Raw genomic sequence first — 22951 nt, 5'->3', positions numbered from 1 at the left:
TATGTCAATTTGAATAACGGTATTCAAAGAGTTAATTTTTTTTTTTGTTCTATGAACAGGAAAGATTTCTCTATGAAGAGTCGCTGCAGCTTCATTCTTCAGTATGCTGTTCTTTAGTGGAATTAATTCGTTCTCTAATGGGTGCACCTCCGGAATTCTCTCACGTTGTGGCTGTAACAGACTTCCTGGTTCTTCTGCACCAGGCCAGTTCGACGTACATTACGCATGTGCGGCCAAGCTTCTATTTCTTGCTGTCCCACTCTCCACCAAGCAGCCCAGCAGTATCGACTAACAACAAATCTATAGTGTCACGCAGCAGTTCGGCCCAGGAGAAACTAGGTATGAAAGTAAATTGTTACATTTTAAGTTCTCTCTAATTCTTATTATGTCCTTTTACACTTCATGCACTGTCTGCCAGATATCGAAATAATAGTAAGATGGAAAGTTGTTGTTGTTGTTGTTGTTGTTGTTGTTGTTGTTGTTGTTGTTGTTGTCGTCGTCGTCAGTCCTTGGACTGGTTTGATGCTGCTATCGAAACTACCCTAGCCTGTGCTAATCTTTTCATTATGTAATTACTGGATCTACTCTAATCTGTTTTGTCATATTCATGCCTTGGTCTACCCGTAATGCTCTTACTGCCTACACTTCCCTGGGTGTCTCAAAATCTGCCCTATGCAGACCTGTCAACAATTATGGATATTCCATAGTTTGTACGGATTTTGTGCTAATATTATGGTTAAGGGCATATTTATTATGGAAAATAATTTTTTTTCCCCCACAGATACAATCATGATTTAAAATTTTTTATTATCCCCCCACAGGTACATTAATAGGAGATTATCACACAAAGTGTCTTAGATTAACCTTTTAAGTGCTGAGTTACCAGTTAACTGTTTGGTACCTCAATGCTGAGTTTTTCATTTGTATGTAAAATTTTTTGTAGAAGTCTCAATTTTTTACTTATCAGTGGGGTGATTGCCTTCAAATGTTTATAAATGTTGGTTCTTTATAAATCTAAATGCAAATGGAAAAGCCTACACTTATGTTAAGTATTATTTTGAGAGAAAACAAAATTACACTTTTGTGCCTATGCATTCATTATCTTTATACAAAGTAAAGGGCCCAAAATAATAATATTTCCTAAAATCTGTACGCAACTTATACATGTAACTTCTTAGAAGTACACAAGTTGTTATTTTAAAATATTTTCTAAACCTGGAATGTGGTGATAGTTCATTGTTTTGTTTTTGGTTGTTTGTGATACCGATTTGTTCAACCATCTGCACCAACGCCACTGGCACAAAAGTTTTTAATCAATCAATGATTTTCGGGTTGTCATCAAACACTACTTGGCTCTCAGAGTCTGTCACAGTTACTTGAAAATCTGGTGGAGAAAAGTAATCTGTCTACCACGAAAATAGTGATAAAATAGCTTTTGAACTCACCGTGTTTTTCTTATTTCGTTCAGAAGGAGGCTCTGTTTCTTTCTCACATACAATATTTTCGGCACTCTCTGTATCACTCTCACTTTCAAAATCGCTTAACAATTCATTAAAATCGTCCTCTCCATCATCATTTTCTGCTGTGCTTAATAGCTGAAAGGCTCTTTGATCCGAAATAACATCGCTGCAATTAGATTGTTGTTCTGCCATGTTTGTTTACATCACAGATGAAATCCACAGATGTCTACAAAAGGCTCTGTAAGTTACTTCGCGAAGGTAAAATCTGTGATCAATTAGTTCTACATAATGCTCAACAGATGGCAGAACTTGTTAGAGATCAAATTGGCACTCGAGTGTGAACTGGGAAACAAAAAAAATTACTCGCACACCGTCTATATACGGGTGTAGCAGTGCTGGACCGGCCACGTCAGCCCGTCTATAGGCAGGCATAGCACTCATCAGGTTAACAATTGTGAAACATAATGGTGGTGGTGCAGAATGCTTAACGAGTCTTTGATAATGCTTATTATGATGTTGTTGAGTGTATTTCTCGCGATACCTAACTCTACATGTTACAAATCTCATGTTATGGTCCATATTGAAATGTACTTAGTCAAATAATAATAATAATACTAGATTATAAATTCCACCTGTTCAATACACAAGAGTTTTTTAAATTTAAATTTAAGAAGTAGTTCTTAACATATTAGATATAGGGACATATTTCACCCGTAATGAGGGCACCATCAGCCTAAAAATCTCATGCCTGAAAGAAAGATAGATAGATCAGGATCTTGATTGTTCTTATACCTAAATAAGAGGATACTGTTTAAGGTACAAATGTGTATAAAATGACTGGCAAGTAGAATATAGTATAGTTCCGTTTTTCTGAGTTTCGACTTGACAGTTAGCCGGAAGTCAGCCGGTGGTGCCAAATTGCCACGAATACAAACAGCTGATTTACGATACACAACACGAACAGAAATGTAAATACTGGAATATAAGTCCATAATCGGTTATTCTTTGTAGCAACATACATGATTCACGTAAGATCAATAATGCACAACACATTTAGGATAAGGCTACAAGATAAAAATATGTCAGTGCTCGAACAGATAAACCGTGAGAAAATTAAATTAAATTTCTACTTACCATGTAGAAGATCTCGCGTTGCTGTTAGATTCAGTTTCCCGTAACAAAGGAAATGTCCGAAGGGCTTTCTTCTCTTGGGAGCTTCATCCTTAAACGTAGGCGTCGACATGACAGAACATCAAATTCACACACGGGCCTAAAATTAACCTACTATATAACTACCGAATGAAATGTTAAACTAAGCTACTATATAAAATATATATAAAATACACACTATTTACTAGAATATAATGCGCTATACTGTTAAAAATACTAAACAATACATTTATAAACTCTACACTGCAAAATATAAACAAACAACAACGTAGCACAAAGACACACAAAGACCACGAAAAGAACTGAGTACAATACAACATGCAGCTGATAGCACGTGGTTACAGTAAACAGCAAATCGACAACGCTGCTAACTGCAACTGGAGTCTAACGCGCTCTATTGGAGCGATCAGCTGTCTGTGATTGGCTGTTGATTAATTCACTTACCCTCCGCCAAAAGGCAGCGCTCAAACGTCAAGTCGAAACTCATAATAACTGAACTATAGTTATTAGTACTCTTATGACAAAGTCTTACAATCAATCCTTATCGTAGATCTTTACGAATGTCTTGTTTTTTAAATGTGGTAACAAGTAGTTAGTTAAAAGTTCAAAAAGAATATGTAAATTGCTGCGTTGAAATAAAATTTGGTAAATATTGTGCCTTATTCCTTACGCCATCTCCAATAAACTTTTTATGATAAGATTTAATTCTTAATTTACTAGATCTCTTTGTATTGAATAGGTGGATATTAAAAATAACATACTTTGTATTAAAGAAACTTGCCGCGCAATGTTCATGGTGCACATGACATGGCCAGTGCGTGCCAACCTCTCAAAGAAATAAAAAAATAAGAATGTTATATTGTCTTTGTCAGAGAGAAAATGGTATTTACTTGCAGTTAGGGATACCATGGATCTCCACCATTCATACCAAAGTCATCTGTTGCGTTAAACCTGAACAAGCATTATTTAAAAACCGGCCTTTACGGCATCCGATCTGATCAGATCACGGCAGTTTTACGATTCACGGAGGATCGGATCTTGTCAGCCATTGGGTTAATATCTTCAAAAACTAGTTTTGTCTACATGTTCTGTAACATGTGGTGTTGTGATCCTTCTGTATCCAATGGTGATAGAGATGATCGCACATGACACATTTCGTCCCCCCTCTGGCAAACTAACGAATGTGCAAATTGTCAAAAAATTAGGAGAGCTGAAAGAAGTTGTGATTACTCATGTCAAAATCAATGTTTATATTTCATGATTGGTTTTATGTGTTAGTCATACAGTTATGAGTTTCACTGTGGTCCGTATTTACAACTGATCACTATAAAAGTTAGTCATACAGAACGAGCTGCAGATGTGAGACTTTGTCAGAGGGTAGACATTATGCAAGAATGGTCCGTATTTATAACTGATTACTATATAAGGGTATGGTATTGAATAGGTGGACCTTTCTCTACCCTTTGATAGTCAGTCATACAGAACGAGCTGCAGATGTGAGACTTTGTCAGAGGGTAGACATTATGCAAGAAATAAAATCTAGACCAAAACTTTAGTACTACAAGTTCCCTATTTCATCACTTTTGCTAGTTTGCCATAGTGGGGATGATTTATTCTACGAAACATGGATAAAATGGGGAAAAAAGGCAAATAAAAAACCATTAACAAATTTCTTTGTCAGTAGTGGTGAAAAGAGTGTACAAATGCAGAGTTGCTTTTTACATAATTTCTTGTAGAACATAATGTTGTTCCGTTTGCAGTTTCTGACCATGCAGGGAATTTGTACAAAGAAATGTTTCCATATTCTAAAACTGTCCCAAAGTATGTTTGTAGCAGAAGAAACACTTCAGCACTAGTAAATTTTATGGCTAATAACACAAAACAAGACATAGATCGATATATGCAAAACGTGCTAATTTCCTTAGCTACTGATGCCAGTTATGATGCCAACGATGTCAAGCTTTATCCTTTGGTTGTTTTATTTTATAATCTAGAACAGGGTCAGGTGTGGACACTTTACTTTTATCCTTAGCAGAGAATATTCATAATAGAGGTCCAGTTAATGGTGAGTTTTCCTTCTCTAGATATTCCTTGGGATTTTTTTTAATACGTTGCACTAACACATCAAAGATTTTTGGCGATGGAAGGATGGGAAAGGATTGGGAAGGTATCAGCTGTGGCCTTAATTAAGGTACAGCCCCAGCACTTAACAAGTGTGAAAATGGAAAACCGTGGAGAACCACCCTCAGTGCTGCTGACAATGGGATTAAACCCCTTAACTCCCCAATGTAAGCTCACATCGCTGCAACCCTCACCGCACAGTCAACTCACTTGGTTTTATAGCTGTTGTTCCCAACAATGCCAACACAGTAATTGGCAGCAGTAATGGCTTTGTCAATAATATCAGAGACAAACTGTCTTCTGTTTCAGAACAGAGATGTTCATGCCGTCACTGCTCGAAAAGCTTGTACTTATTTGCCAGTTCAACTTTTCTATTACCCAGAAAAAGTTTCAAAAGATTTCAAAAGTTTATCAAGAGATCTGTGTTGCTAAACCTAGCAAGATTTTTAAGTATGTAAGTACACGTTGTCTAATGTTTTGCAAGGGAAAATGAGAAAAAAGAAGTGTTCACAAACCAGTTTGAAACATTGAGAACCAGGCGATTTGGCTGTGCGGTTAGGGACACGCATCTGTGCATTTGCATGCAGGAGATAGTGGGTTTGAACCCCACTGTCGGCAGCCCTGAAGATGGTTTTCCGTGCTTTCCCTTTTCACACCAGGCAAATGCTGGCTGGGGCTGTACCTTAATTAAGGCCACGGCTGCTTCCTTCCTACTCCTAGGCCTTTCCTATCTCTTCGTCACCATAAGACATATCTGTGTTGGTGCGATGTAAAACAAATTGTAGGGAAAAAGAAACAGTGACGGCTTTCTTTCTTGATCCCATGATAAAGTCATGCTTTTACTTTCTTCAGAGTGTACTGCTAATTTTTTATAATGTACTTTTGTGTTTACAACAAGGTGCTCCAGTTCTCTGTGTGTTGAGAACTAAACAGACTTGCTGGTAAGGTTTATTAAACCATTTTGTGTACAAGCATAAGTTGCTTTAGTTACTGAAGGGGAATTTGAAAATGGAAAGCACCAAAAAGGATATGAGGTTTTGGTGATTGGTGCTAAGTGTAGGGTTTATTTGTAAGAAGAAGAATTAAGTTGTAGTAATGTGCAGGAGCTTCATTCCTGTATTGGAGAGTTTTAAACGTAAATAATTTTTCCTTGTTTTATGATTAAGCTAAAGCCCAAAGGCTTATTACCATGTCTACAACTTTGGGCTGTGAAAGCATCAGTCTTAACATGCAGTGATTGCTACTCATTTACATTTGGGACATAGTGTTTCATTTTCATCTATAGAATATTTGATCAACAGATTTTGCAAAATATAAGAAATTCAGAACATAAAAATCAAACCAAACCCCATGGCACAACAGCCCCATGGCTTATCAAGTGACCGCTGCTCAGTCCAAAGGCCTGCAGATTACGAGGTGTCGTGTGGTCAGAACCTGATCTCGGAGTCATTTGCTTGCAACTTGTCTTTCCCGAACTACACTGAGACATGTTATACACAGACGAACTAGATATACAAGCTAACACATGGATGTAAATAAAACTACAAAAACTACAGCTACAATAAAGTATTAAACCTATAAATAACCATAGGCTGTTGTACTAACTTATGCTTATATCATATGAAATAATCTCCATGTTTGGTCTGTAATGAAGAACAATTACAATAGGTTGGAAAAGAATGTCCACCTACTCAATACATATTTTGTTATCAATGATGCTTTCACGGCCCATGCTTGTAGACGTGATGTGGGCTTTTGGGCTTATGCCATATCAAGAAAACGGTGTTCTATCTCCAAAAGATTGATGGTAGTGAATTAAGTAAATGTCTGCATTTTTGTGAACATATCCCTTTAATCCATATAATCACTTATAAAAAGAATGAGTGCAGGGTATTTTATACTCCTCACATTTAATACAATAGAAGTTCGTTATAGCGAATATTCATAACAGCGAAAAATTTACTCGCTATAGGGGATTGTCGTTATACCCGATTTTTGTATAAAAGTCAGAAAAACCCCCATACACATTAATCTGATATGAAACGGTAATCATTTTGTTCAAAACTTGAGTTTCCACGGATGATATCCACACTACGGCTTACTTGTTTGTTATTTTTCGTGAAAGTGTGTGTTTAATTTCATTCTGAAAAAATTATAGTACCCTATTTCTCTGAATCCAAGGCGAACCCCACTTTTCCTTCAAAAAATATAAATCAGGCTCAAAAAGTGCTTTGTAAAATCATAAGAATGCCTTTGTTGTACAGTACGCATTTTTAGACACCGAACATTGGCTTTCATTATGCTTTATTTTTTTGGTATAACACCGAAGAGAACCCGTTGAAAATTTGCCGCCAATACCTGTTCCATGCGTCTCTACAATACCGCGATCCATCAGGAAAATATTCTTGCTGTCTATAAAACTGTTACAGTATTTTTACTCAGCGTCAGATATAACTGGCTACCACTACACGCGCGTCTCACTTGCCGGGTTCGGTTACAGCAGAGCTTTGATCTCAAGGGTTCTGAAATCGGCACATAATCGGGCGTCTTTTAAGAAAAAAAGATGTAAAAGGAACTGCCTACCTACCTTACATACCTAACACAACGGATCGTATTGCTAAAATCTTAACGTGGGTACCATGTACGAACTGTTTTTGGAACACCAGTTAAGATTAGGCAACTCCTGCGACCAACTAAGGATAGTTTGCCTAAATTGCAACAACCTGGTATCTACAGAGTTCCCTGTACTTGTGGCAAGGTTTATATTGAGCAGACTTCGAGAACGGTGTGTACTCGCATCAAAGAACATACCAGATGTATCAGACTCAACCAACCTGATAAATCAGCTGTTGCTGATCATGCCTTAACACCTGGTCATGATGTCTTGTTCCAAGAAGTGGATGTTCTTGCCTGTATAAAGCAATATCGCCCAAGAATTATCAGGGAGGCAGTTGAAATACGTAAACACCCAGATAATTTCAACTGCGATACAGGTTACAACCTCAGTGAATCATGGCTACCTATTATCAGAACCATTAGAGAGTAATGCTTTGCTGTTACTATTCATTGTCTCTAGCATGGGGCAAAAATGGCGTCCCTTTTACATCTTTGGGCACTATTGAAGCTTCCTTGTTGCTTTCTCCTAGCAACCATCAATACGTCGTTTCTCTTCTCTTTTGTCTCCTGATGAAGAAAGGCAAGGTTCCTTTCGAAACGTTGCGTGTGTTTACAATTATTTACACGGCATAAGCCCAAAAATATAACTCATGAATAGTTACATGGGCCGTGGAAGTCTAAATGATAATATTAGAAACCTCTATGGGGAGGATATTTTTCGATCGATGTCTAAATTTAGTAGATTACGACGCAGGAAGGTGTGTCTTATTTCCTCTCTCACTTTTCTCTTAAGATGCCGGGACCATGATATACTACCAAATTTTGTTATGTTGAAGCATACCTTTAGAACACCAAAAGCTGTGAGAATCTATCGTCGTACTAGCAAGGCGTTATTGATAGAGAGGATACAGCAGACTCGTAAGGAGTTGGATTCAATCTCGAGTGAATTGCTACAGCTGCATCTACACCTCTCGAACTTCGTAAATGAGGAAATATGGAAGGTTTTTGATCGTATTACTGCAGTGCAAGCCAACAGCATACTAGATCAGGTTAGGGGCAGGCATATTTTCAAATATGAAAGGTTATGTCAGATGCAGAAACCACATGCCATTAGACATGATTCCAACAAAATTGTCGTAAATTTGTCCAGTATGCCTTTGAATGAAACCCAACAGGCAGTTCTCGCCAAAGGTCTCAACTTTGCTGTAGCGCCTAGAAGAATTCCAATTGAGGAACTTATTACATCTATAGAATCCTCGGTACATAACCTCACACCTGAAGCGGCTGAGGAAGTTAGACAAGAATGTACCAGAGTTCTCAAGACCGCTAATCTATCTAAGTCCAACTTAAAACAAGGCGAAATCCGGGTGCTAAAAGATCTAAGGGACAATTCTGATGTAATCTTTCTCCCCGCTGACAAGGGTAACGCGACAGTGGTGATGGATAAAGATGAATATGACAACAAGATCTTGTCTTTGTTAGCATCCTATATACAGGATTAACAGTTGTGATCCCACAACTCGCTGCTCAAATGTGACCATCAAATTGGTCAAGCAATCTTCTATTCCAGAAGATGCAGCAAAGAGTCTCCTTCCAGGGGATGCTATTCATCCGAGACTGTCTGGGCTTCCCAAAATACATAAGGAGGATGTTCCTCTTAGGCCTATTGTCAGTACGATTGGTTCCCCGACATATGCCCTTTCGAAATATTTAGGTAGTCTTCTTCAACCACACCTGGGTAACACCCCTTCATATATTAAGGATTCCACACACTTCATTGAGAAGTTAAAAACTATATCACTTCAGCCAGGCGACATCTTGGCGAGTCTCGACGTGGTGTCTCTGTTTACGAGAGTACCTGTTGATGGTGTTATAACTCTCATTAATGATATTTTTACTGAAGAGATCGCAAGGCTTTTCTAACATTACATGACCTCCTCCTACTTTCTATGGAATGGGAAATATTACGAAGAGACAGATGGTGTGGCCATGGGAAGTCCTCTCTCTCCTGTTGTGGCCAATTTCTTCATGGAAAACTTCGAAGAGAAAGCTTTGTCGTCGGCACCTTGCAAACCGAAGATCTGGTGGCGATATGTGGATGATACGTTCGTCGTATGGACAGAAGGTGAAGATAATCTTGGTCACTTTCTGGATCACCTTAATCGCCAGCACCCTTCCTTTTGTTTCACCTTGGAAATGGAATCTGACGGCAAGTTACCATTTTTAGATGTTCTCGTCACCAAGAAAGAAGATGGATCTTTAGGACACAGCTTGTATCGTAAGCCTACACACACCAATAGATATCTCCACGCAGATTCTCACCATCACCCTGCCCAGAAACATGGTATCCTTACAACTCTGACTACCAGGGCCAGGAGGATTTGTGAAGCATCAGATCTACAAGAGGAAATTAACACCTTGAGAACCACCTTCGAGAGCAACGGTTACAGCAGAGCTTTGATCTCAAGGGTTCTGAAATCGGCACATAATCGGACGTCTGTTAAGAAAAAAGATGTAAAAGGAACTACTTACCTACCTTACATACATAACACGACGGATCGTATTGCTAAAATCTTACGAAGTGCCATGTACGAACTGTTTTTGGAACTCCTGCGACCAACTAAGGATAGTTTGCTTAAATTGCAACAACCTGGTATCTACAGAGTTCCCTGTACTTGTGGCAAGGTTTATATTGGGCAGACTTCGAGAACGGTGTGTACTCGCATCAAAGAACATACCAGATGTATCAGACTCAACCAACCTGATAAATCAGCTGTTGCTGATCATGCCTTAACACCTGGTCATGATGTCTTGTTCCATGAAATGGATGTTCTTGCCCGTATAAAGCAATATTGCCCAAGAATTATCAGGGAGGCGGTTGAAATACGTAAACACCCAGATAATTTCAACTGCGATACAGGTTACAACCTCAGTGAATCATGGCTACCTATTATCAGAACCATTAGAGAGTAATGCTTTGCTGTTACTATTCATTGTCTCTAGCATGGGGCAAAAATGGTGTCCCTTTTACATCTTTGGGCACCATTTGAAGCTTCCTTGTTGCTTTCTCCTAGCAACCATCAATACGTCGTTTCTCTTCTCTTTTGTCTCCTGATGAAGAAAGGCAAGGTTCCTTTCGAAACGTTGAGTGTGTTTACAATTATTTACATGGCATAAGCCCAAAAATATAACTCATGAATAGTTACATGGGCCGTGAAAGTCTAAATGATAAGACTTAATTTTATTTATTATCAAATTATAATTCACCCCATGTAGATGCAAACCTTGTGGACACCCACAACAAACATTATATCTGTAGGTTCACTTGTTTCTGAGAAAATTGTACGTGCGAGGAACTTAAATACCATGCACTCATTCTTTTTTTTTTTTTTAATTTTAGTGACTGTGAGTTAGTGAGCCTCCGTGGCTCAGGCGGCAGCACGCCGGCCTCTCACCTCTGGGTTCCTTGGTTCAAATCCCGGTCACTCCAAGTGAGATTTGTGCTGGACAACGCGGGACAGGTTTTTCTCCGGGTACTCCGGGTTTCCCTGTCATCTTACATTCCAGCAACACTCTCCATTATCATTTCATTTCACCTGTCAGGTGTGCGCATTTCACTTAAGGAATAGAGAAGCTCGGCGGGAACTGGACATTATATGGCAAGGCAAACGACTAGAATATTGTCCAACACCTGTGTATCTAGGTGTTACTCTTGACTGAACACTGTCCTTCAAGAAACATTGGCACAACACCAGGCTGAAAGTTAGTTCATGGAACAATATTTTGAGAAAGCTCACAGCCACCACCTAGGGAGCAAGCCCTCACGTCCTGAGAACCTCTGCTCTTGCTTTGTGTGTGTCCGCTGCAGAGTACGCTTCACCTGTGTGGAGTGCATCTACTCACACCAAGGAGGTTGACATTGCAATCAACAAGACCGTACGTATCTTGTCGGGATGTCTGAAGCCAACCCCAGTTGACAAACTCTACCCGATTGTTGGAATCTCCCCCCACTATCAGAAGGGCTGTTGCTGCTGATGCAGAGAGGACAAAGCAGACTAATGATTCTCGCCACCCACTGCATGATCACCAGGCTGTAGTCTGTCGACTGAAGTCGAGAAAGAGCTTCATCACCAGGACTCAACCACTGGTAGAAACACCTGAGTCTACCAGGTGGAAGAGCATGCTGCCACCTGATACTCCTGAAAAGGAAGAGCTAGCTCCAGGAAATGACCTGCCCTACCCTATTTGGAGACCACTTAATCGTCTTAGGGTGGGCGTACCTCTTTGCAAGACCAACATGCAAAAATGGGCCATACTTCCAGCTGATGGAGACGCATCCTGCGAGTGTGGTGTAACACAAGATCCGAACCACCTGCTCATCTGTCCCCTACTAGAACATCCCTGCACTACACAGGACCTGATTGAGGCGAACAACAAGGCCATCGGAGTTGCTACATTTTGGAAATGCTGACCGGACACGGAATGATGATGATGACCTGTCATTCATTAATCATTGCCCCAAAGGAGTGCGACAGGCTTTGGCAGCCGGCACAGTTCCTATCCTCGCCGCTTCATGGGGGCTTCATTCATTCCATTCCTGACCCGGTCGAATGACTGGAAACAGGCTGTGGATTTTCATTTTCATGTCTGTGAGTTAATGTTCACAAAAAGCTTTTTATGGAGGCAATGACTGTAGGTGGGAAGTTGAATCCATCTATAATTTTCATTTCATTTTCTGAAGTTGAAGACGTAACTTGGGAGTATCTTCTTCTGTAGAATATGAAATCTCTTGCGCTATATCCAAACTTAGAGAAGGAGACCTAACTCAGCTTGTCTAGTGTATGATGCTTGTTTGGTGTATATATATTTATTATCAACACCTTATTACTAATAATATATTATCATGATTCTAATCCCTATTTTAACGAGAGTCTCTTACAGTTTTATTCCAGCTAGGAGATGCTGAATCGAATGGAAAGATTAACAATAGGAATTCAAAAGACACCAAAGATAATTTTGCTCAACCAGTTGATCCACAAAAGTTGAATAAAGCCCTTACTAATCTTCAGGTAAGTTTCATTCATTATCAGTCAGTCAAATTAATCATCACTGACCTGCATTTGGGTCTGTCAACAAGGCAGCAGATTCACTATCAGTTAATGTTTACCTAGATTTTTCTTAAATTATTTCAAGAAACTTAGAGAAATTATTCAAATATTTCCCTTGATAAATTACTCCAATTCCTAATTTTCTTCCTATAAAAGATTAAGTTGTTTGTCCCAATTTCTCCTTATGAATTCCAACTTGATCTTCATATTATGATCTATCATTCCATGTCAGCGCTTTACTGACAGCTCAGAACATACTGCTTTGTCAAGCAGCTTGTCTTTTTTACTCCCAAGTCTTCCCAGCCCAAAATTTGCAACATTTTCATAACACAACTCTTTTGCTGGAAATCACCCAGAACCTTTGGATCTTTTTCATTTCTTGTATGTAGTAATACTCTAACCATACTCTAATTGGGGTCTTACCCTTTAAACTTCTTTTTCTTCTTATTCTTCTTCTTCTTCTTATTCTTATTATTATTATTATTATTATTATTATTATTATTATTATTATTATTATTATTATTATTATTATTATTCTCCTCCTCCTCCTTCTTCTTCTTTATCCATTCCCTTTTCCAGATTCTCTCTGGGTAGGGTAGTGTACCAAAGCCCTCCACCTTACTCGATCTTTCCACCATTCCTCTTCTGTACTTTGCTATCAACTCCTCTATTTGCTATACAGTCCACAAGAGAGTTCCTCCATCTCATTCTAGGCCGTCCCCTAGGCCTCTTTCCAGTCTCTGTATCTACGAATGTTCTCTTTGGTATTCTCTCTCCTGGCATTTTCATCATGTGTCCAAACCATTTTAGCTTTGCTATATCAATCTCTTCTTGAAGTTTACACACTTCCACGCTTCTTCTTATTTCCTTATTTCCTCATTTCATACTCTATCTCCTCTTGTCTTTCCCTGTATGCTCCTCAAGAACCTCATTTCAGCTGCTTGTATCTTACTTGATTCTGCTTAGTCAACGTCCAGGCTGCTGAAGTATAGGTCAGTATAGGTTTACAGTAAGATGAGTATAAAACCTTCTTGCACTTCATTGGCACATCTTTGTTCCATACAATGTCTCTCACACACTGGTAGAAACTTGCAGACTGCAGTATTCTTAAATCAGTTTCTCCATCCAAATTTCCATCTTGTGACATCACGCTGCCCAAATATTTAACATTTTTCACTACTTCAAGAGATTCATTTCCTGTTTTTATCACTCCCCTGTTACCTCTCGTCATGATCAAAGTCTTGCTTTTTGCAGTACTAACCTTCATTCCAAAATTTCTTATCTCATTCCATAAATCATCATCTCCTTGATATTGTGTAGAATCCTATCCATGATGATAATGAAGAGTAAGGAAGACAATACACTTCCCTGTCTTGAGCCTGTCTCAACTCTGAATTATTCAGTTTGACCCACTTAGGTTCTAACACAGCTTTCGCAATTGTGATACAATGCCATTACCATCTGCATTGTTTCATTCCCAATCTGTGCCTCTGTCAATGTTTTCCATGCCAGATTCCTTTGGACACTGTCATATTCCTTTTCAGTATCTAGAAACGTTACTACCATATCCTTTCCATATTCCCAATACCTTTCCATCATTTGACGCAATGTACTGTAAATATTGGGTCAAATGTGGACCTGCCTCTTCTGAATCCATACTGGTGTTCTGCCAATTTTCCCTCTACTCTGTCTCTTGTTCATTTATCCATGATTCTTTCAAGGATCTGAGCTGTATGGGGTAGTCACTCCTCTGTAATTTTCACATTGCTTCCTGTCTCCTTTCTTGAAAATTGGTATAATGGCCCCTTTCGTCCACTCTTTTGGAACATTCTTTTCTCTCCATATCACTCTGAAGAGTCTATACAACTACTGTAAACCAACTGCTCCTGCTGCTATTATCATTTCTATGGTAACCTCGTCAATTCCAGCTGCCTTGCCTCGTTTCATTCTTTCAGTGGCCCACTCAATCTCTGCCATGGTTACCTCGTTTTCCTTATCTTCCATCTACACTAAATCTGGTTCTTCAATTTCTCCTTGTACCAAGGTATTTTGTACATTGTAAAGCTGTTCAAAGTATTTTCCCCACCTCTGCTTCTGTGTCATCACTTCCTCCTGTTCATGTTTAATGAAGTTAGCACCTTCACCTGGGTTTTTCTTCTTTTTAACCCACTGGAATAAGATCTTTTTGTTTCTGGTTGTATCTTCTTGCAGAGATTCAGTGAATTTTTGCCAGCATTTCTTTTTCTCTTCTTGAACCACCTTGGAGCACTCCTTCTTGCAGTGCCTGTATTCTATTTTTTGCATTCTGTTCCGTTTCTCAGCCATCTTTTCCAAGCTTGTTTCTTCCTTTTAACTGTATCTTTTACATTGTCATTCCACTAGGGCATTTCTTGATCTTTCTTCATTCCTGATACTCTTCCACAGATCTTTTCTGCAGACTCCACCATGATTGTTTTTAAGTATGCCCATTCTTCTTTGACCCCTCCATTGTCTTCCTTAGGTATACTTGTTTTAATGTGTGTCTGGAACTCTTCATTTATTTCCTTCCCGTGCAGTTTCCACACCCTTAGCTTGCTCTGTCTAAACTCAGTCATACCGGGCGAGTTGGCCGTGCAGATAGAGGCGCGCAGCTGTGAGCTCGCATCCGGTAGATAGTGGGTTCAAACCCCACTGTCGGCAGCCCTGAAGATGGTTTTCCGTGGTTTCCCATTTTCACACCAGGCAAATGCTTGGGCTGTACCTTAAGGCCATGGCCGGTTCCTTCCCATTCCTAGGCCTTTCCTGTCCCATCATTGCCATAAGACCTCTCTGTGTTGGTGTGACGTAAAGCAAAAAAAAAAAAAAAAAAAAAAAAAATCTGTCATCTTTTTTTTATCTTTCCCATTTTAACTTAGCTATCACAACTCTGTGATCTCCTTCAAAAGATTCACCTGGGAGGGCTGTTACATCTACCAATATTTTCCTGTTACCTTTCTCGACCAAAATGTAATCTATCAGAGTTTTGATTTTGTTATCCCAACTATATCTTGTTATCTTTTGACTATTTTTCTTTTGAAACCATGTGTTACCAATGATCAGCTCATTTCTTCTACGAAAGTCTACCAAAATATCTCCAGCATTGTTTCTCTTCCCATATCTCAACGGACCTATAATCTCTTCATCTCCTTTTCTTTCCCGACCTACTTGGGCATTCATGTCTCCTGTGATCACAATTTGTTTGTCCTGTATATGGCCTTCCAGATATTCAAGGTATTCCTCTAGATCTGTATCTGTATTTCCTGTTTGTGGAGCATACTCTTGAATTATATCTGTAACACCAGTTTCAAGTCTCAATCTGACCTTAATCAACCTGTTATTTATGTTTTCGCCGGGCTGAGTGGCTCAGACGGTTAAGGCGCTGGCCTTCTAACCCCAACTTGGCAGGTTCGATCCTGGCTCAGTCCGGTGGTATTTGAAGGTGCTCAAATACGACAGCCCCATGTCGGTAGATTTACTGGCACGCAAAAGAACTCCTGCGGGACTAAATTCCGGCACCTCGGCGTCTCCGAAGACCTTAAGAAGTAGTTAGTGGGACGTAAAGCAAATAACATTATTATTTATGTTTTCCATAAATTCTAGGTATTCCTTTAAGTCTTTTGTAATTATGAGACCTACACCATTTCTGACTTCTCTTCCTCCCTTAAACCCCTACTACAAACCTTAATAAACTGCCATAATCATTATAAAGAGATCTAGACCTTCATTTACAATCTCGTGAATATGATTACCCCAATGAAGATCTTTCCCTGTATTATACAGTGATCCTCATAAGGTACTTTCACCCCATCAGCATAATAATTAAGACTGAGTGGACTTTTTCTCATGGTGAAATTTTCAATCTGAGTTTCATCCTGTTTATCATCATACCACTGTCTGCTGTCCATCTCAGAACACTGTTGAGGTCTTTTTGCAGTCACTCACAATCCTGTAACTGATTTACTACTATATGCAGCATAACATCATCCGCAAAAAGTCTTATCAGTGATTCCAAATCTTTACTTATATCATTAATGTACAAAAAGAAAACATAAAGGTCCCATATTATTGCGTTGCAGGATCCCTCTCTTAATCATTACAGGATCAGATAATACTTTACCTTCTCTAATTCTCTGAGATCTGTTTTATAGAAATGTAGCCACCCAATCAACCACTCCTTTGTCTGGACCAGTAGCCGTTATTTTCTTCAGTATCTTCCCTGATACACCCGATCAAAGGCCTTTGACATAGTTTCCCATTTTCACAGCAGGCAAATGCTGGGGCTGTACCTTAATTAAGGCCATGACTGCTACCTTCCCAACCCTATTACTCTCATCTTTGTGCCACCGGAAACCTTTCAAGTTATAGCTGTTGATAAGATCTTGATATTACAACGTATTCTTTTCTTTTCAGATAAAGCAGAGTTCTGGGGATACTACGCTCAGTCCAGAATGTAATAATACTCACCAGAAGGAAAATCGCAGTGCTTCACTTCCTATGGACAGTAACAAAGTTGATGATCTGGCCATTGATTCTGGTATTGCTGGTAGCTATAAGGAAACAAACAGTGCGAGTGAACAGGATATAATCCGTAAACCTTCTGTGCAGAGCAGCCTTTGTAGTGAAATATCTAATAACAAACTTATGGCCAGGGCAGAGACCATCAACAACATGTGTGTCGTGAATAGTGAGGATGTCACTAAAAAATGGAACAAGGAGGAAGGGAAAAAATTAATTGAAGAAATTGGAGGCTATGAGAAATTTACTATGGAGACTGAGGAAGTGGTAAGTGTCTTCTGTCAACCTCCCTCTGAAAACTGCAGTATATTGGGAAGGTTGTAATGGTCCTTAAAACTAAAATGACTGTGCAGAGCGATAGTGTGTTTTTACCATCAACTGTATTTATAGTTTACTTGGGTTTGAGTTTTTTACAAACGTGCTCAAACCCACAGCCCTCTAGCACGTTGAACTGCTCTCTAACACAGTCTCTCACAGCTCGTTCTCGCTGCTAGAGGAGTTCACTTCACAACTCGCTACTTTTCATATAATTAAAACTATCGTACTCCTTGCTGATGCACTGCCTCACATCCATCAACTGCCCCGTGCTCACTTGCAATTGATTCAAGACTGATTTGTGCTTCAAATTTCACTCTTTGTATGGGCCTGTGAAAATTTCTCCAGAAAGCCCCCAGTTTCTGCTTCCAAATTATTCTGAGCCCCTGTTCATTGCTAGCCAGCTTCCAGCAACTGTGCAGGAGTTTCCTTATCGCATACCTTAACAATTTGCTTGTGGTGTTATTTTGCTCACTGCTGGCCCGCCCAAAATATCACTGCTTTGCTGGCATTGTAGCCTCTCGCTCACACCTTCCGCACTCTCAGCCGTCATTGTAACAAATTTCATTGATCTGTCTTGTCCTTGGCTTGGACAATATGAAAGTGACTGAGGTATAAGCAGTGCTAGTAATGCCATTGTTGTTGTTTTATATATATATATAATTCGCTGGGGCCATCAAGGACCACGTTAAGTCTTGTTGCATTTGACACTGAACTTGGCCTTCTTTAGAGCCCAAATTTCCCTCATTCTTTGTGAGTGGGCCTGCTCTGTCCAAGGGGCACCGTGTCTTCTCTTCGGCTGCTCGTCTCGGTTTAGCCCGTTCGTCAATATTTTCTTGCGGAAGAGATCTCTGTTAAGGGCGTCTTCAGCTGAGATATGTAGCATTTGCAGGTCTTCTTTGGTATTTCTAAACCAGGGAATTGTGGTTTTGGGGTTTGAATCAAAAAACTGAAAGATTTCTTTAGTTAACTTTCTTCCGTCCATTCTTTTCAGATGACCGTAAAATCGTGCCCGTCTTTTTCTGATTGTGTCGGTAATTTTTTCTATTTTGCTGTAGACTTCCTTGTTGGATCTCTTTTGATGGATTCCATTTCTGTACTTTGTTCCCAAGATTCCTCTCACAATTTTGCGTTCTCTTTTCTCCAGTTCTTCAAGGAGTCCTTTGTTGGCATTTAGAGACAGGGTTTCGGCTGCATATAGAACTACTGGCTTCAGAACTGTTTCATAGTGACGTATCTTGGTGTTTTGGGAAAGGCATTTTTTGTTGTAGATTGTGCGGGATGTTTGGTAGGCTATTTCTAGTTTGTGTACTCGCTCCTGAAGTGCTTCTTTGTCCAGTCCATTTTTCATGATGATCTCACCCAGGTATTTGAATTTGTCTACTTGGGTGATGTCCCCGTATTTTGTATGGAGTTTTGGTGGAGCCTCTTTGATGTTAGTCATTACTTCTGTTTTCTCAAACGATATCTGCAAACCAGTTTGTTCAGCAATTTCCTTTAAAATTTCAACTTGAGTTCTAGCGGTTTCTATGTCGTTTGAGAGAACAGCAATATCATCGGCAAATGCTAAGCAGTCTGTTGCGATCCCCTTGGATTTGGTTCCTATTCTCAGTGGACTGTAGTTGGTTTCCTGTAATCTCACCCGCCAGGTTCTGATGATCTTTTCAAGAACACAGTTGAAGAGTATCGGGGATAGCCCATCACCTTGTCGGACTCCTGTTTTGATGTCAAAGGAATGCGAGAGACATCCGTGGATCTTCACCTTGGATTTTGTATCGGTCAGGGTGGCTCTAATTAATGCCAGCAGTTTCAAATCAACTCCAAATTCATTTAAGATTTTTAGCAGGACTTCCCGGTCAATGGAGTCGTACGCTTTCTTGAAGTCCACAAAGGCAGACACGTACTGCTTGGACCTTAGTGTACAATATCTGATGATCGTTTTGAGATTTTGGATCTGTTCAGCTGTTGAGCGACTTTTTCTGAACCCTCCTTGGTATTCACCTATTTGATGTTCGACTTGTGCTTCCAAACGCTCCAGGATGGCAAGTGATAGAATTTTGTAAGTCACGGGTAGCAAAGATATTCCTCTGTAGTTGTTGATGTTCTTCATGCTGCCTTTTTTGTGTAATGATGGATCAAAGCTATTTTCCAATCTTCGGGTAGGGTCTCCTTGTTCCAAATTTCTTCTATTTGCTTTTGCAAGATATTATTATTATTATTATTATTATTATTATTATTATTATTATTATTATTATTATTATTATTATTATTATTATTATTATTATTATTATTATTGGCCACATTGGACCACTTGAGTCTTCCATGTACACTTTTTTCTTTGAAGGTTGTACTGTTTGATTCTTTGATTCTTCTTATCTGCCCAGTACTTCATCATTCGTTCTGATCGCAGTGTTCTTAATTTGTCCGAAATCTCTACAGGCCTTCTTTGCATCATTTCGGTTGAAAATTCTTAAGAAGGGTGGTAACTTTATTCTTGTTCTCTGCATCTGTAATTTTGAGTCCAACTGTTTTGTGATCCTCTTAAATTTCCTTAATCCAATGCCCTCCTGTCTTCTTTCCCAGATTTCTCATCACTAGTTGTTGTAAAACCCTGTTTTCTGGTAATCGTAAGATGTGAAAGAAATAAGAGATTCTTTTCTTCTTCATCGTGCTGGTAACTGGGTAACTCTCTCGATAGTTGGTTTCATTGGGGAGGATTGTACAGACTCCTTCAACCTGATACTTTTTATTTATGTAAGTTCTAATAATTCTTCTTTCAGGTTTGAGGAGCTGATCAGTTCTTCTTTCATTTTAAATTTTGAACAAGGTTTTGCAAGCGTAAGTGGCTTCGGGTAAAGTTACAGTTTTGTATGTTGGATCTTAGTGTCTGTTGACAAGCATTTGATGTTATAAGTTGACCAGGTTAAAAATTGTGCTTTTTTTTCATTTTGTTGGTTCTATTTATCCATGTTGCTTTCTTGCTTAACTTGAGCATAATGATTTCTCCAAGGTATTTAATTTGTAGGACTACATGCTTTTTTTCATTTTGTTGGTTCTAGTTATCCATGTTGCTTTCTTGCTTAAGTTGAGCATAATGATTTCTCCAAAGTATTTAATTTGTAGGACTACATTAATTTTTTGATCATTTGTGATGACTTTGTTTATGTCAAGGGGTTTCATTGGCAAGATCTCAGTTTTCTCAAAGGATATTTGTAATCCTATTTTTAATGCAATTTTCTGGAGACTGGTGATCTGAGTACGGACTTCTTCGATGTCAAGGGCTAAAAGAGCTAGATTGTCTGCAAACCCTAGGCAGTTTGTCCTTGTTGAGGGATTTGCTCCAATTTTGATTTTAGGTGGGTTTTTTTTTAAGTTAGTTCAATAATTTTCGTTAATTTGGGATGAAAGCCATATGATCTAAGGATTTTTAAGAGAGTATGTGTATACTATCATAAGCCTTTTTGAAATCTATGAATGAAATAAACAGCTGTTTATTTCTGTATTTGTAATATTTCATTATTAGTTTCAGGCTGAGAATTTGGTCTGGTCAACTTCTGTATTGGCGAAATCCTCCTTCGTATTCTCCAAGTTGTGGTTCCAGACTGTTTTTTTATCGTATTGTAAATTATGCGGGAGAAAATTTTGTAAGTGCAGTCCAAATGGGTTATTCATCTGTGATTGTTTGGATTAGTTTTATCTCCTTTTTTGAATAATGGATGGATTACGCCTGAGGTCCGGTGTTCGGGGATTTTCTCTGTGATCCACATTTTGACTAGATGCTGATGTAAATTTATGATTGCTGGTTTCCCTGTATTTTTCCAGTTTTCTGCAAAGACTAGGTCTTCACCACATGCCTTACAATTTTTTAGTTCCTTAATTGCAAATTCTACCTCATTGATAGTTGGAGGATCTATTAGACCTGGGGTGGTTAAAACTGGTGTGTCAGTATTTACTTCCAGCGTTTCCAGTGGGTCATCACAATTTAAAAGTTTATTGAATGTCTCTGCGAGGATCTCTGCATTTTCTTGATTCATCATCATTGTGCAGTTCCAGTTTCCTGGTTACTGCTAATGAGCCTCTTCCACTTCTTCCTGTCCATATACAAATTGTCATGGAGAACATCATCCACTGTCCATCCGCTGGCAACTAGATCAACCTTGATCATATCCATCCATTGGGTTTTAGGTCTTCCTGCAGGTCTTTTCTCCTCCACCTGTCTTTCCAAATTTATTCTGGCTGTTCTTGTAGGCTCCATCTTTATCACATGCCCATACCACCATGGTCTGGATGTTCCAATTCTAATAGGGATGTGTTTATTCCGGCTTCTTTCGTCATCTCCTCATTACTTAACTTGTCCATCTTGATCTTCTGGATGGTGGATCTGATGCTTGCAGTCTTGATGAATCTCTTTTTGTGAGGGTGCATGCTGCAATACCATAGGTCAATATTGGTATGAAATAGCTGTTAAACATCATCAATTCGGCCGTTTTTGGAATCATGTCATCCCATAAAAATGTTCTTGCTTGTTGGTAGAATTTGGATCCCTTTTGCACCCTGTTTGTAATTTCCTTTCTGACCAGATTATCACTGGAGATTACACTTCCAAGGTAAGGAAAACTATCCACACACGCTCTAGCTGGTGGTCTCCTAGCTTTACACTTGCTGGACACTCTTCTCTGTTGACTGCCATCACCACTGTCTTGGCCTTGCTGATGTTGAGGTTATATTCCTGGAACCGGGATTTCCATACATTGAGTCTGGTCTGTACTTCCTTTTCCTTGATGTTCTTCATTATATTGTCCATAACAGTGATGAAGAGTAGTGGGGACAGTGCACTCCTTGCTGAACTCCACTCTTGGTCTCAAACCATGATGATCGACCTTCCCCAATTTGTACACAGCTAGTACAGTCTTTGTACATCTGAATTTTCTTGATTACTATGGGCTAACCTTCCTGATTTATCTCACAATATTAATATTGGGGGCTCATAATTTTTAAGGTATTCACGAATGGTTTTATAATAATCTTGTGTTCGTTTTTTGTTAAAACGCTCCTCTATCCTTTGTAAGGTATTTTTAAGATGTTTGGTTTGTCTGATGATTTTATGTGTTGACTTTCTTTGTTTTATTAGTTCTAAATTTGATTTGTCTGATTTTTGGGCTTGATGATTTATCCAAGCTTGGTGTCTTCTCTCAATTGCCTGGTCACATTCTTCATCACACCATTTGTGTTTTTTCCTAGGATTTGTTGGAGCTAACTCTTCTGCTATCGATTTTAGTTTGGTGGTGAGTTCTTCTGATGTATTAGTGTTGACAGATGCTTCTCCTGTTTTCCTATAGTACTCCCTATTATTTATTAAGGTGGTAGAGTCAATTTTTTTTCTATTTTTATTTGGAAGTCTTTTGTTAACCCTTGGAGTTAATTTTATTTTGATCGCAACAGCGTAGTGATCTGACCCTGAGTCGTCCCTCCTTAGGACTTTGACATTGTAGATTTCACGATGGTAAAATTTATCCATGCAAACGTGGACCAGTTGCCATTCATTTCAGGAATCAGGTTGTTTGCAAGTTTTTAACTAGTAAGGTTTCCTTTTAAAATATGTTGATTTTGAGATAAGATTGTGGTTTC

General features: G+C 39.0%; 1 protein-coding gene across 1 annotated transcript in view; it reads left to right on the top strand.

The window, feature by feature from the left end:
* The window catches only part of mv (lysosomal-trafficking regulator mauve), a 546555-nt gene that overhangs the window by 263245 nt on the left and 260359 nt on the right, over nucleotides 1-22951 (top strand). The window contains exons 19-21 of the mRNA XM_068229176.1: nucleotides 60-339; nucleotides 12309-12436; nucleotides 16904-17275. Of these exons, the coding sequence (XP_068085277.1) occupies nucleotides 60-339; nucleotides 12309-12436; nucleotides 16904-17275 (780 nt within the window). The remainder of the gene's footprint in view (nucleotides 1-59; nucleotides 340-12308; nucleotides 12437-16903; nucleotides 17276-22951) is intronic.

Source organism: Anabrus simplex, chromosome 9 (genome assembly GCF_040414725.1).
Source record: "Anabrus simplex isolate iqAnaSimp1 chromosome 9, ASM4041472v1, whole genome shotgun sequence".
Classification (NCBI taxonomy): domain Eukaryota; kingdom Metazoa; phylum Arthropoda; class Insecta; order Orthoptera; family Tettigoniidae; genus Anabrus; species Anabrus simplex.
Note: the sequence above shows the minus strand (reverse complement) of the source record. Positions and strands in the feature narration are given on the sequence as shown.